We start from the raw sequence: 12887 nt of genomic DNA, 5'->3' as shown, positions 1-12887 counted from the left end.
TTTGTCTCTGTGCAGCATAGTTTAACAGGGTTGGTTTTTTTAATTATTCAAGATGTACGCAGCTTTCCTTTGAGCTGAATGCAACATTTAGCTGATTTTCCAGGCATCATCTTTCTAGTACTACTTGTGTTCCACCTTGCTTTTATGTAGGCAGCTTTAATGCAAACATGCTAGTTAATGTGAAGTAAATGTAGTTGTTGTGCTTTCAAAGGGCACAAAATTTTTTGAGAAGCAGTGAACAATTGCCCAACGCTGCTATTGATGTCGTGCCTCATATTTCACTGATGGGAAGTTTAGAGTAGTGGAAGTTCCTGGTCCTCCCAATGCCATCCTTTCAAAAGGTGAAGGAAAAACATACCTTGCATAAACACTACCTGTGCACCAGCTTATATGGATATAATGTATTTTTCTGAAGAGATGCAGCTTTGGGGGCACATATGTGCATGTGCTTGGAGATTCTGTTTTTCTGAAGTGAAATGTTCTCAACTCAAGTGAGAACATTGAGAATGTTGAGGGTGGAAATCTCTCATATGTATTTAAGGAGGTCTAGACTAGACTGAAGTAGATCATCCAACTTTCACTTAGCTTTTCAAATAAAAAAGGCTGAATTCTCAAATAAAAATCCCATCCAACCTAGTCTTGGAGAATGACATTTAAGTCCACCTTAGGATCCCTTGTGATGAACCTGTACTGATACCTTGCTGTGAAAAGCTCACTGCTGTCTACGTTTCCTGTAGCTTCAATATCGTGTGTGATAAAATAAAATACATTTCTTAATTATCCATTAATTATTTAACAGGCAAAACGAAGGCTGGAGCTTGGAGAAAGTGGCCACCAGTATCTTGCTGAAGGACTAAAGACTCCCAAGGGGAAAGGAAGAGCTGCAACAAGAAGTCCAGATAGTCCAAAAAGTAAGGGAACTTGTAACATGCTGTGTGGCACAGGGATTTTTATTTCTGAGTGGACCAGTACAATGTGCTGCATTACCTAGCTAGAAGAGTGTGTTTATTACTGTCCTCACCTGGATGTGAATGCAACATACTGAACTCCCACACCAGGCACCAGACAAGAGGTTTGCAGCATGAGTGGGTTGGTGCAGAGGTGCTGAGAGGCTGCAGAAGCTCCTGGCTCCTAAGTCTGTCCAGCTTGCTGGGCAGCCTCCAGCCTCTCCATCCAGGACCACTTCTTCAGCCAAGGACGTGAAGCTGGGGATGATTAGGAGAGGTAGATGCTGAGGAATGGAGGTACTAGGACACAACACAGTTATTAGGCAAGGCTAATCAGGGCAGCCTCCTTCTTCCCTGCTGAAGTTACAGCAGCTGATTGGCAGAGCTTCTTCCCCCAGGCAGGGATTTGCAAAGAGAGGTAGTTGTGCCTCAGCAGCTAAGTGCTTTCTGTGGGCTCTGAGCTGCCTTCTCTCCCTGCAATTACTACTAGATTATGACTAGTAATCTCCTAGATTATTACTGCAACTGCTTATTTGATGCAAGTATTAATTTTTGCACATCTGTATTGCCTCAGGCAGTAGGTTCCTTCCAACAGGAGCTGGGGTGTGTAGCCTTGTCATCTTGTTTGGGGGATTCCAGCAGGAGAATTAGGCTTGCAGAAGGAGGTGAATGGGGAAAGGGAGGACTAGGGCAGCAGTGGTAGTGATGAGGGTGCAGGAGGTGTGAAGGAATACTCACTTGTCCCTCCTCACAAGTCTGAAGTGCTTGCTTCTATTGAGGCAGATAGGAGAAGTGAAATCAGCTGAAGATAGGAACTTAAAGCAGTCAAGTTAAACAACCACAGTTCTTTGAATTGAACTAATCTTCATGAAGATGAATGAAGTCCATTTTAAACGGAAGGGTGTTCTCACACAAGTTCAGTGCTGTGCAGAGCAGAGGATGCTGCTGCAGTGGTGGCAAGGCTGTACAGAGAACTTGGTGTGTCACCAGGAGCAGATGCCATTTCAGGAGGAGGTCAAGTGTCCTCTGATCTTATTCTTTTTCAAACCCCAGAGGAAAACCAGCCCAACAAACAGAAACCACCCTGCTCTAAATTGACAAAGTTGTTGAAGCGATAGGAATATTTTTCCCAGAGCAGACAAAGCCTGTGTCTGTCACAGAATGAGATGCAGCTGGATGGTTCTCTTTGCAAACAGGCAGTGACTGGGTTTTCATTGAAAAGCCATCACATTCTTCAAAATATTTCAGGGTTGTCTAAAGGTTTGCTTTCAGGTGGGATTTCAGTTTTGACTGACCTCTGCAAGTAAATGTGGGTCCTTGTAGTGGTTTAACCCTGGCTGAGCAAGTGATGCCTACCAAGTCACTCTATTCACCCTCCCCCTCCTCTGCAGAGCAAAAGGGGAAAGAAAAATAAGATAGAGACAGAAGCCTTGTGGGTAAAAACAAGGGCAGTTTAATCAGAGTGCAAAAGCCAAGCAATGCCACGTGTGGATGCAAAGGAAAAAAAAAAGCAGAGACTTATTCTCTACTCCCCCTGCCCAGGCCATGTCTGGCCCCTTCCTGGGAAGCAGGGCTCCAAAACACGTAGTGGTTGCTCTGGAGGTCTGAGGAGGAGACACACACTCCACTCCCCTACTTTGTCCTAGCTTTATAGTTGAGCTGACATCATATGGTCTGGAATATCCCTTTGGTCAGTTCAGATCAGCTGTTCTGGTTAGGTTCCCCTCAATCTCCTGCCCCCCTGTTCCACTAGGGGGGACTGTTAGAAAGAGCCTTGGTACTGTGTGAGCCCTGCTCAGTGGCAGTCACAACATGGGTGTTACCAGCACCCTTCTAACCCCCAACACTACAGCTCTGCACCAGGAGGCTGCAATGGGAACATCAGCTCAGCCAGACCCCATACAGTCTGAACCTGGAAAACAACCACCAGATCAGCCTGAGCTCCACCCTGCACAATACTTGAAGCAAATTAAGAGTTTGAGATGGACCAGCCCAGCAGACTTCTCATAATGGCTGGCTCATTTCCCTTGACACAAAGGCCTTGAACATTTAGAATTAGAAATTATTCTGACATAAGTATTTAAACTCTTAAAAGTGCATCTATGAAGTATATAGGTGCTGGTTTTGTGCAGGAAAAGGGCTTGGATCTTACTGGACAACTCACTGTTTGCTTGCTTCTAGCTTAGAAGTGGATGCTCTTGGCCAGCTTGAGCATTGTTTGGTTATGGAGAAATAATGGTTATAAATTGTATCTCGTGTCAGTCACCTCTAATTCTCTTGAGCTTTTTTGTTAGCTGTGGAGTCTGGCACTGGTGGAATCTGTCATTGTGTTCACCCACTGAAGTACACCTAAGTCCTGCTTAATTGCATGTGAAACATTTATCTTACAAGAGGGGAAAATCAAACCCTGATGGAAGCTGGCTATCAGCCTGATGAAGGAGAGTCATAGGGGAATTTTTGGTATTGGTGCCAGGATAAATAGATACTAAAAATACTACTAAGAATTCACATAATGAAAGCCTAAGTAGGATGTTGCTATATGTATCCAACTAATGGAAATATTTGCATTTAGAAAAGTGTATGTATTTGTTCATGTACCTGTGACTTTTGGAAAAGTACATCTTGAAATACAAATAAATACCAAGTGGTAAGCTGTGTCTTACTGCAGAGGTTTTCTCTAGTGAAAATGAAAGAAATAGCTGTAATATGTATCCTTTCCTTTCTGGATACAGCTTTTGACACTAAAATGAGGAAAACTGGATTCATCTTTGTTTTGTTTTGTTTTTTTGTTTTGTTTTTTTTCTTTCCAAGCTCCAAAATCTCCTTCAGAAAAGACTCGGTATGATACATCACTTGGCCTTCTTACAAAGAAGTTCATTCAGTTGCTGAGCCAATCTCCTGATGGGGTCTTAGATTTGAACAGAGCAGCAGAGGTCCTCAAGGTGCAAAAAAGGAGGATTTACGATATCACCAATGTACTGGAAGGCATCCATCTCATTAAGAAAAAATCCAAAAACAACATTCAGTGGATGTGAGTAGTCATTATCCTTTTCATTCCTGCTGGCTGATTTCACTGTCACAGAGCAGCGATGTTTTTCTTCTCCCAGCTTCCATTCTATCACTTTGGTCCAAGCAATCAACCAAAATGCCTTCCATCAGAATAAAGCTTTCTTTTTCTGTTAGGACAGGTTTTCAGTGTATAAGTAGGGAATGTCAGGGAAATTGGAAAACAGCATTTTGTCTGAATACTGCTTTAACTCATTTGTATCTGGAAGCAGAGTTTAGTTTTTAGGTGCATAGCTCTGCCTACTGCCTTCCTCCATCTTTTTCAAGGTGTTAGAGGACAGGGGAGCTAGAAGCAAGATTTTGGAAGTGCTGAGAGATATTTGACTTTTCTATCTTGATGGCAGTCCTAAAATGTGTTGTCATGATCAGAAGATGCTTTCTCTGGAAAGCGTAGTTTATGGCTGACTTGCTGTGGGTGAGTTTAGGGAGAACTTGATCTGCAGCATAAAACTTTGCCTCTTCCCTTTCCTACAGCATAGGGTGAAGTTTGACAAGTGCTGAAAGGGTGTTTTCCTCCTTTTGTATCTGTAGGGGCTGCAGTCTGTCCGAGGATGGCGGCATGCTGGCACAACGTCAGGGCCTCGCCAAGGAGGTGACTGAACTGACTCAGGAAGAGAAGAAACTGGATGAGCTAATCCAAAGCTGCACCCTGGACCTCAAGTTGCTAACGGAGGACTCAGAGAATCAAAGATATCCTTTTTCCCAAAACCTCAGAGGTGGTCATTCTCCTTGCTGTGCCCTGTAACACGAGGAGAATTCCTCTACGTAATGTGATGCAAAGCATCAGAAATTTCAGGTTGGCTAATGGGTTTTAATTTAGCTCTCTATAAAAGTTACTTAAGCTGAGTGCACCTGTAAAGCTTCTGGAATGTCAAAAGAAAGGTAGTATGTGGAGGAGCCTATTAATATCTGTGTTCACACAGAGAATCTAGCAGGTTGGTGGCAGCCAACAACCCTCTGCTTTTCAGCTACTCTCAGCCTAGAGAAAACCTTGTTTTTATGTGTGCAGAAATTAGAAAGGCATGCAGACAATATCTTTGCTAAGGTAACAGAGTTGTGTGTATGCTCATGACCCAAATTTTGATTTTTTTTTTTTTAGTTTAAATTGATATGCATATATATTACAGGCACAGAGAGGAAAAAGTTGGAGTCAGTTTAGTCTGAAACTTGCAACAAATTTTCAGATTCCTCTGGTGAGAGAATCTATAAAATAATATTGTAGGTAAAGGTTTTACGAGCTCTCAAACGTCTATTTTGGACTGAATTATTCAATAGCAATTCTGAATTGCATAAGGTTCATCTGACTTGTAGTATTTTGGCTGTTAATACACCTTGTAATTAACAAATTCTCATTTTCACTAGATTGCCCACCAATTAGCAGCAGAAGAAAACATTTTATTAAATGCTGGTCTGAAAACTTTATTGGTTTCTGTGAGTAGTCCTTAAAGAGCATCTAATAAAGTAGACTTATTTCCTATTATTCAGAGTAGAGAATAACTATGAGATGGCCAGTAAGAAGTATATGAGCTCTATAAATATTGTCTTTTGACCAGCTTTCATACACACTTTGAGATGTAAGCAAAGATCAGAAGTGGCACAGGGAGCAGGGTCAGCGCTGCCTTCAGCCAAGAGCTTGATCCATGAAGAGATCTAAGCAAGACAACACTGATCCTTCTAACTCTGTTTTTCCAGAGCCCTTTCCTGTGGTAGGGATCCGTGCCCTGCCATTGCTGGCTCTCATGGTGGGAGTGAGACCATCTCATGATGGGCAAGGAGGGATCAGCATTGTTGTGGTTTTGGCCTCACCCTTTTTGGGTTTGGGAGAGCGTATTCCCCAATCCTTCTGTGACTCTTGATTGGACTGCTAATAGCAGTGATTACTGAGGAAGGGATGTGGAAGTGTGAAACCTGGGTAGGAATCTGAGTATGTACCAGTGCTGTCTTTCACGGCCCTCACTGCAGTGTGACATGAGATGACCTGCTGAATTCTCACCCAGCTGAGAAGCCTCTTCCTCTCCTTTATCACTGGAAGTGAACCTTTTGAAAGTTTGTTTTCCCTCACAATTAGGTAGTGTGCTTCTGTGTCTCCCTTATAAACAATCAGCATGTAACTATTTGGGTAGGTTGAATGTTTTGGGATATGCTCAGGGTTAACCTGGGGAGCTTTTAAGTCTGTTTTAGTGGAAAGCTGTGCAGTCTTTTCTTTTGTTCATATAGTGACAGCCGCTGTTGCTGTAATTTGCCCTCTGCCTTTGCAGACCTTACTAAATGAGTGGTGAAAGCCTTGATAAAAGCCATTTGGGAGAAAGCTAACCTGTCATTTTGCCTCTTGACCCATTTGTTCCAAGTTTGATGTGAATGTGTTGGTGTGCAGAGCTTGGGCAGTCTGTCCTGCTGTACTGCATGGTGACAGTACACAGTTACCAAAATTGCTCACTTTTACATCCCTAAAAACTGTAATAGTAAGGGAGGTTTTTATTCCAATGGTGTAAAAATTATGCTGAATTCCTTATGGATGACAAAACAAAAGAGCTGGAAGCCCTTGCATGTGATCGTGCCCATTTCACAGTTCTTTTTGTAACCAAAAGCACTGTGACAGCTCACTTACACGGGTCAGTACCTGAGGCACCACTGTGCAGTAACCCACTGAAACAGCTCTGTTGATTTGGACAAATTCATGTTGAATGAGAAAATATTTGTATTCATTCCATGCTTGTGCAGAAATCGACCTTCTGCACTGTAAAGTTGTTTAAGTAGTTGTAAATAGGCTTTGGAAATAATTTTATAGAATATAAATATATGAATGTTGTATAAATGCTTATGGGTGTGCAAACATTCCTACAACATTTATATTAAAAAGTCACATGAAAAATGGCACTTATATTAAAAAGTCAGATGGAAACTAAAATTAAGAATTTGATGACTTACGAAATATAGTGTATATACTCATCTGTAAATTCCTTTACATTTTTTTCTGTGATTTACAATTCTCTACATTTTGATAGCAAGTGTGTCCAAAAAAAAAAATATTGGTTTGCACAGTCTGAGTGATTTCAGGTTGTTGAACTTTAGCCGATGTGGTTTTATGTGTGTAAATGAGAAGAGAGAAGCACTCAGCAGGGAGAATCCCTTTCATCACTTGGTGGTGGCTTCAGCTGGTAGAAGAGAAGATCTCACACAGTTTCACTGCAATCACAACCAGTGCAAAGAACGGAAAACTTTGGGCTAAGAGCAACACAGCCATGAGAAAACAGAATAACTATTCAAAGACTTATGCCTCTTGTAGTAGTCTGAATATATTGTGAACCTGGGTTGGAAAATTCCTTAACAGTGATTACATTAGCTTACGTGACATATCAAGATATTAGAAAAATTAGTGGCCTTAAAGACCAAACTGTTATAGTTGTGAAAGCTCCTCCAGAAACAAGACTTGAAGTGCCTGACCCAGTGGAGGTAAGGAGAACCTGGTGCTTCCTGCCAGGGTTTGTATCATTTTTCTGTAGATGGAGCACTGTGGTAACTGGGGCCCAAACTGGATTATGTTGGCATATGGTCCTACGTTCATCTGTCTTACAAACTGTGGAGGTTTTTAACCTGTCATCTTCTTTCAAAAAACAAATCAATGTACACAAGGCAACATTATTTGTTCTTTTTCTCTCAACCTCAGCTTTCCTTCAGTGTCATCTACAGAATTTATGAAGACATACCTTTTCATGTATGATTTTCATTTCTGAAGTATTGCAGTTATTGTAGAAACATGTGTTTTACCCACAGAAGTCATCATTCTGGCTTTACTGACTCTGGTTTTGCACATCTGTATAAAGCTTTGTATGTTCTGCTAGTGCATGTTTGGTTTGCTGTCGTGAAGTCTGTAGGGGATGGGGATTTCCTTTCCCATTTTATTGTGAGTACTTCTGTTTCTGAAACTGTGTTCCTCTGTGGCCCTCTTCTCTTGCCCATTGCTACTCAGGCCACAGTCCCTCTCTCTCTCTGCTGGCTTTTGTATATCTGGCTCTTATTCTTTTGTCCTCGTTTTCTTTTCCTTATCTCAGGCAGATGTCTAGGGTGACTTAGCTGCTTCCCTTACTTATGTCACAACTGCAGAGAAAAATGCTTCAGGTGGCTTCTCTTTGAAGATAACTTCAGGGGTAGCTTTACTTTCTTCATTCCTGTCATGGTTTATGAATGGCATGGTTCAGCCGCTCCTGGGATTTTTTTTTTCTCTTGGTGGCAAAAGTTTGCTGCTTTACAATTCCTAGATGTTGGGACAGACCCAAGCATCCTGGGCAAATAGAAATAATTTGCATTACTTTAATTTGCTGTAGAGATTCAGGAATTGTACCTAATTTCTTAAGGAGCAATGGGAGATAAGGCTAACTCCTGCACGTGGAGTTGTGTTCATACCTCTGCTTTACTCCTTCATCCCTGCCGTTGAGTGGGTTCCAGTGAGCCCAGGGCTACCTGCTGCCAAGTGGGGAGGAACAGATGCTGGATTCTCTGTTACTTCTTTTCCTAAGATTATTCTTCACTTGCTTGGACCCATTATGATTTCCATCCTTTTTTTCTGCCTTTGTCCTTAGTTCTGCCTCAGTCCTTTGAACCTAGGTGCAAGTTTTGGAAGAAGAAATCATTTTGCTGCAATGAGGAAAGGATATCTTTGATCAGTACCTGTAAATACATACTCTTATCACTGCTTGATTTCCTCTTTCTTTCCCCTGGGCGTTATGCTTTGATCTTTAACTCAGTGAAGTCAGGTGGGTAGAGGGAGATGCACAACATTACAGTTAGGACTTAGACCTCCCTTATCCCCTATGCCAAACTTACCCATTTCATTTTCAGTGTCAGGCAGGAACGTCCTATTTCATTCTCTCCTGTACAGTTACATTTCACTTGTCTTTCTTTGCACACCTCAGTCACCCAACACTACCTCTTCCAACTCCTGCTCTTCCCATCTCCTTTTTTCTAATTATCTATAGCATTGCCTTAATTACTCTTAACTGTTTTCTCTGCCCCGGGGAAGCCTTGTTCAGTTGTTCTCTGCCTTTGTAAGTTGTCTGTTATGTTTTATAACTGTCAGAACACAATAAGAGGAACTTTATGTCAAAGGGCACAAGTTTGCCAAGAGTAATGCCTGTATTGGTGCTTTTTAAAACTAATAATGTAGTATAGCTGGAGCAGGTTTATTTGTAACCAGAGTCATTTATTTTCCATCATAACACAAAAAGCAACTTTGCAGATTTTGTGTCCACCTATGTCATCATCTTTCATGCGCTGATGCAATAAAACTTAAGAAAATGTAACTTCTTGGGACAAATTAGGACTTCCTCTTATTCAGAACCGCCATCAAAACTGCTGCCCTGAGGGGGCAGAAGGACTGGCATGAACAAGTTTGGGTGAAGAAAATGGCATCTTTTTCTTGTTGTTTGGAAAAGCTTCCCTGATTAACAGGTGAACTTAGATATAGCTTTCTGAGTTCAGTGTGACTAAGTGCTGAAGGTTTTTGAGGGAGTGGGAAAGATGCTTTGTCATTCTTTTAAAGCAGAAAGACTCACATCAAATAATATTGTTGTGAATAATAAACCTGTGACTCCAATCCCATAGTTCCATTTCATCAGAATGCTCCAGGTTATTGTGGTTGTAAGAAAACGTTAGGAGTTCAATCCTTTTGGTTATGATAGAACACATAAAATGATGGGCTTCTGGGATAGGGGCATACAACAGTGGGGGGGAAAAAGCTTTTATGTTCTTTTCCAGTCTACAAGATACCCAAGCCTTTCATGTCTTCAGAAAAGTGCAGGGGGGATTTCTGGTTCTCTTGATTAGTAAAAAATGTCTTCAAACACACTGCAGTAAGCATTTACTCCATATAATCAATATTCTGTTGTGTTCATTGGTGTGACACCTTCCTTTTGTTTGTTTTGTTAGCAGAGTGCATTGATACATTTGTCTAGTACTCAAGGACCTATTGAAGTTTATCTGTGCCCAGAGGAAAACGATGCCCTCAGTCCAATGAAAACCTACAGTCAGGACCACAACGGGAACATTTCCAAAACCATTTCCAAAGGTAAGGGGTTTTTTCATTGTAAAATTAATGGTCTACCTTCATGCTCTCAATCAGGATTTCATTCTGAACCTCAGATATCCAGCCCTTAGTTTCTGGCTTTATTTTTCCAGGGAGGGAAAAGCTAAGGCATCAATTTTCCTCTGTGCCTTTCCTGGTTAATGTAGCAGAGAATATTTTCCTCTGCATCAATTGTTTAAAATCTCCTATTTGCATTATCATATGTAACCAAAGTTCATGCAGTGCTGAAGACAGTAAGTTTTGTTTCTTCTGCCTTTTCAAACAGGACAATAGCAGCAAAAATCTCACTCAGCACGAAGCAGAAATCTCTGTAAATGGGCAGTGTCACTGATGACATCTGTTGCCTGGACAGTTGTCATTTTGACTGAATTCCACTGAAAAATGGGCATCCCTCACTACACTTGATTTATGTTTTTTATTTTTCCCAGTAGTTGTTTAGACCTTGTATAATAATATTTGTAGTAGAAAAGTCAGTGGTGATAGCAATGTGCATTTCTGAGAAGCTGTTTGTAACATATCAAAAACAAGCTAGAAAATCAGATGAAGGCCATTTTTCGTTGAAATGATGCTTTTCAAAAATGTCTTTTATGCAGTGGCTACTTTTGTTTAATCTGCATCTTAATATTTCTATTGAGATTGTGTGTCATCTTTATTTTATTCTCTCCCGCTTACAGAAGTGGCTTCTGCTAACTCAGGACAAGGTGACTGCTCAGTAAATATGGCAACAATCTCTCCACTGGCTTCTCCAGCCAACCTTCTACAGCAGACCGAGGACCAAATTCCCTCAAACTTTGAAGGACCATTTGTGAATTTGCTGCCTCCTCTGCTTCAGGAAGATTATTTGCTGAGCCTTGGGGATGAAGAAGGCATCAGTGACCTCTTTGATGCTTATGATTTAGAGAAGCTTCCTTCATTGGTGGATGAATTTATATACAGCTGATTCTCTTAAACGCTGTCCATATCTAAACCATGTTTTTAATGGAATCCAAAAACCTGCCATCATTCAGAGTCGTTCCTTACTTACTATGAAATAGCATTATTAAATAAACTAGGCTCTCAAACAGTGCTGAGATTTTAATTAAGTACTCCCTAAAATACTAGAAACAAGAAGTGAAGGCTTTTTTCCAGCAAGGCCTTCTCCTTGACCTTGAGCTCCAGCGCCTTGTGAGTCAGCAAGTGCAAGCAGGTGACCAGAAATGTTTTGTGTTCACACTCCCCCAGTCTCTGCTTACTGTGACAAGTGGGCTTATGGAGAAGGGCTCAATGAACTGGTTTAGTCCTAAATAACAATTTTATAATAGCATTTCAGGCCGTGCCTTCTGCAGAGAATGCATGTCTTCTGAGTGTCACAACACGGATTGTACCTGCAGTGAACAGAAATATGAAGTAATGCAAAAGTGTGAAATGGGATTTTTTTTTCAGCTACTTGTGGGAATGTTTAAATTGCTGTCATAATGCTCATTTTGAGCTGTGTATGTGTCTCATTATGAGGTCAAATACTTATGTCCTTAAAAGCTTTTAATAAAAACACAAATACACTGTAAATGTAGTGTATATTGCAAATATTGAAAAGTATAAAGTTCTGCCACTTCTCGTCGTAATCACAGATTTTTAAAAATGCTTGTGTGTGTGTGTGTGAAAGTAGGTTTTATTGGTTGGTTTTTTTTTTAAACTAGGACGAAGATGCACAGTTCAATTTTACTGCCCCAGGTGTGCATTAGAACTGGTACATGAATTTTTTTGTGGTACTAAGTGGGGCTTTGTGTTAAGTGCCTACTAGAGATGCACTGTGGGTTTTTCCCTCTATGGAAAACACTTATGCCAAGCTTTGTTTGTTCAATATATGATATTTATCTCAGTGGGTTAGCTTCCTCTGCTTACAGCTTTTTATAATTCTCTTCGCCAGCAAAATGGAACTAATTTTTTTTTCCAAAGTACATAACTGTAAGTACCACATCAACTGAATTGCATTTATTCTTTTGAAGATCTTTGGTAGTATAGTATAGTACCAATATTTATTTTTTTGAACATGAGAGGAATTCTAAGAAGTCTTAATTTTTTTTTTTTGAGTGTAAAATATGTTGCCATGTTCTGGGCTAAATTAATGTCATGTTGATTAGGTGATGCCCATATAAACTTTTTTTTTGTGTTACTGTTGTGCTTACCTGACCTACTCAGAAAATTAGTACTATTTGTACTGTAGTGGAATATTCTGTTTTCTGGTACCGTTGAGTTGCTGCTATGAAAGCTCACACACGAAAAGGCAAAAAGTCACAGTACTAATGAGAGAACTGTATGACTGTGTGAGTTTTGGAATATAACAGATGTATAAAGGGCAACACGTAAAGAACTGTTAAACAGTGTTAAGTGTGTGTTTATATGTACAAATGTGTGCATAGATCATTCAGCAGGTTGTATTTAAGTTGATGTATGTTCTCAACTCACACTTTAGTTACCTAGCAGTTTTGTACAATAGAATTAATTTGTAAACACTGCCAGAATATTTTCTAGCTGGTTTGTAATTTTTTAAAGAGTTTTTTTAGATGTGGATCTGTAAATAAAATTGTAGTATTTAAAGTTTTCGTCTTGTGGAAGAGGAAAGTAAAAGTTGTGTGAGCATGAAGATTTGCCAGACAAAGGGGCACTTTTGCAGGGGAAGAGAAAATGAATACTAAAAGCAGGCCATCTTCTTTTGTACAAATTAAACACTTGTCCCAATGTGTGTGGGCGAAATACTAACCTAATTTAGCTTTGCATTGTATGCTAGTTTAAAAAAAAAAAAAAAAAAGCTC

The 12887-nt window shown here is 40.4% G+C and overlaps 1 protein-coding gene across 1 annotated transcript; it reads left to right on the top strand.

Annotated features, from left to right (window-relative positions):
- Positions 1–799: 799 nt before the first annotated feature.
- E2F3 (E2F transcription factor 3) lies at positions 800–11314 on the top strand (the record flags this gene model as incomplete). The annotated part of the gene is made up of 6 exons (XM_008940873.1): positions 800–911; positions 3759–3978; positions 4545–4703; positions 7352–7466; positions 9942–10077; positions 10770–11314. Coding segments are annotated over 6 exons (1008 nt in total), but the record flags the coding sequence as incomplete, so codon positions are not given.
- Positions 11315–12887: the final 1573 nt, after the last annotated feature.

This window comes from Merops nubicus, unplaced genomic scaffold (genome assembly GCF_000691845.1).
Source record: "Merops nubicus isolate BGI_N331 unplaced genomic scaffold, ASM69184v1 scaffold11865, whole genome shotgun sequence".
NCBI lineage: Eukaryota > Metazoa > Chordata > Aves > Coraciiformes > Meropidae > Merops > Merops nubicus.
This window is presented reverse-complemented; position numbering and strand designations above follow the sequence as displayed.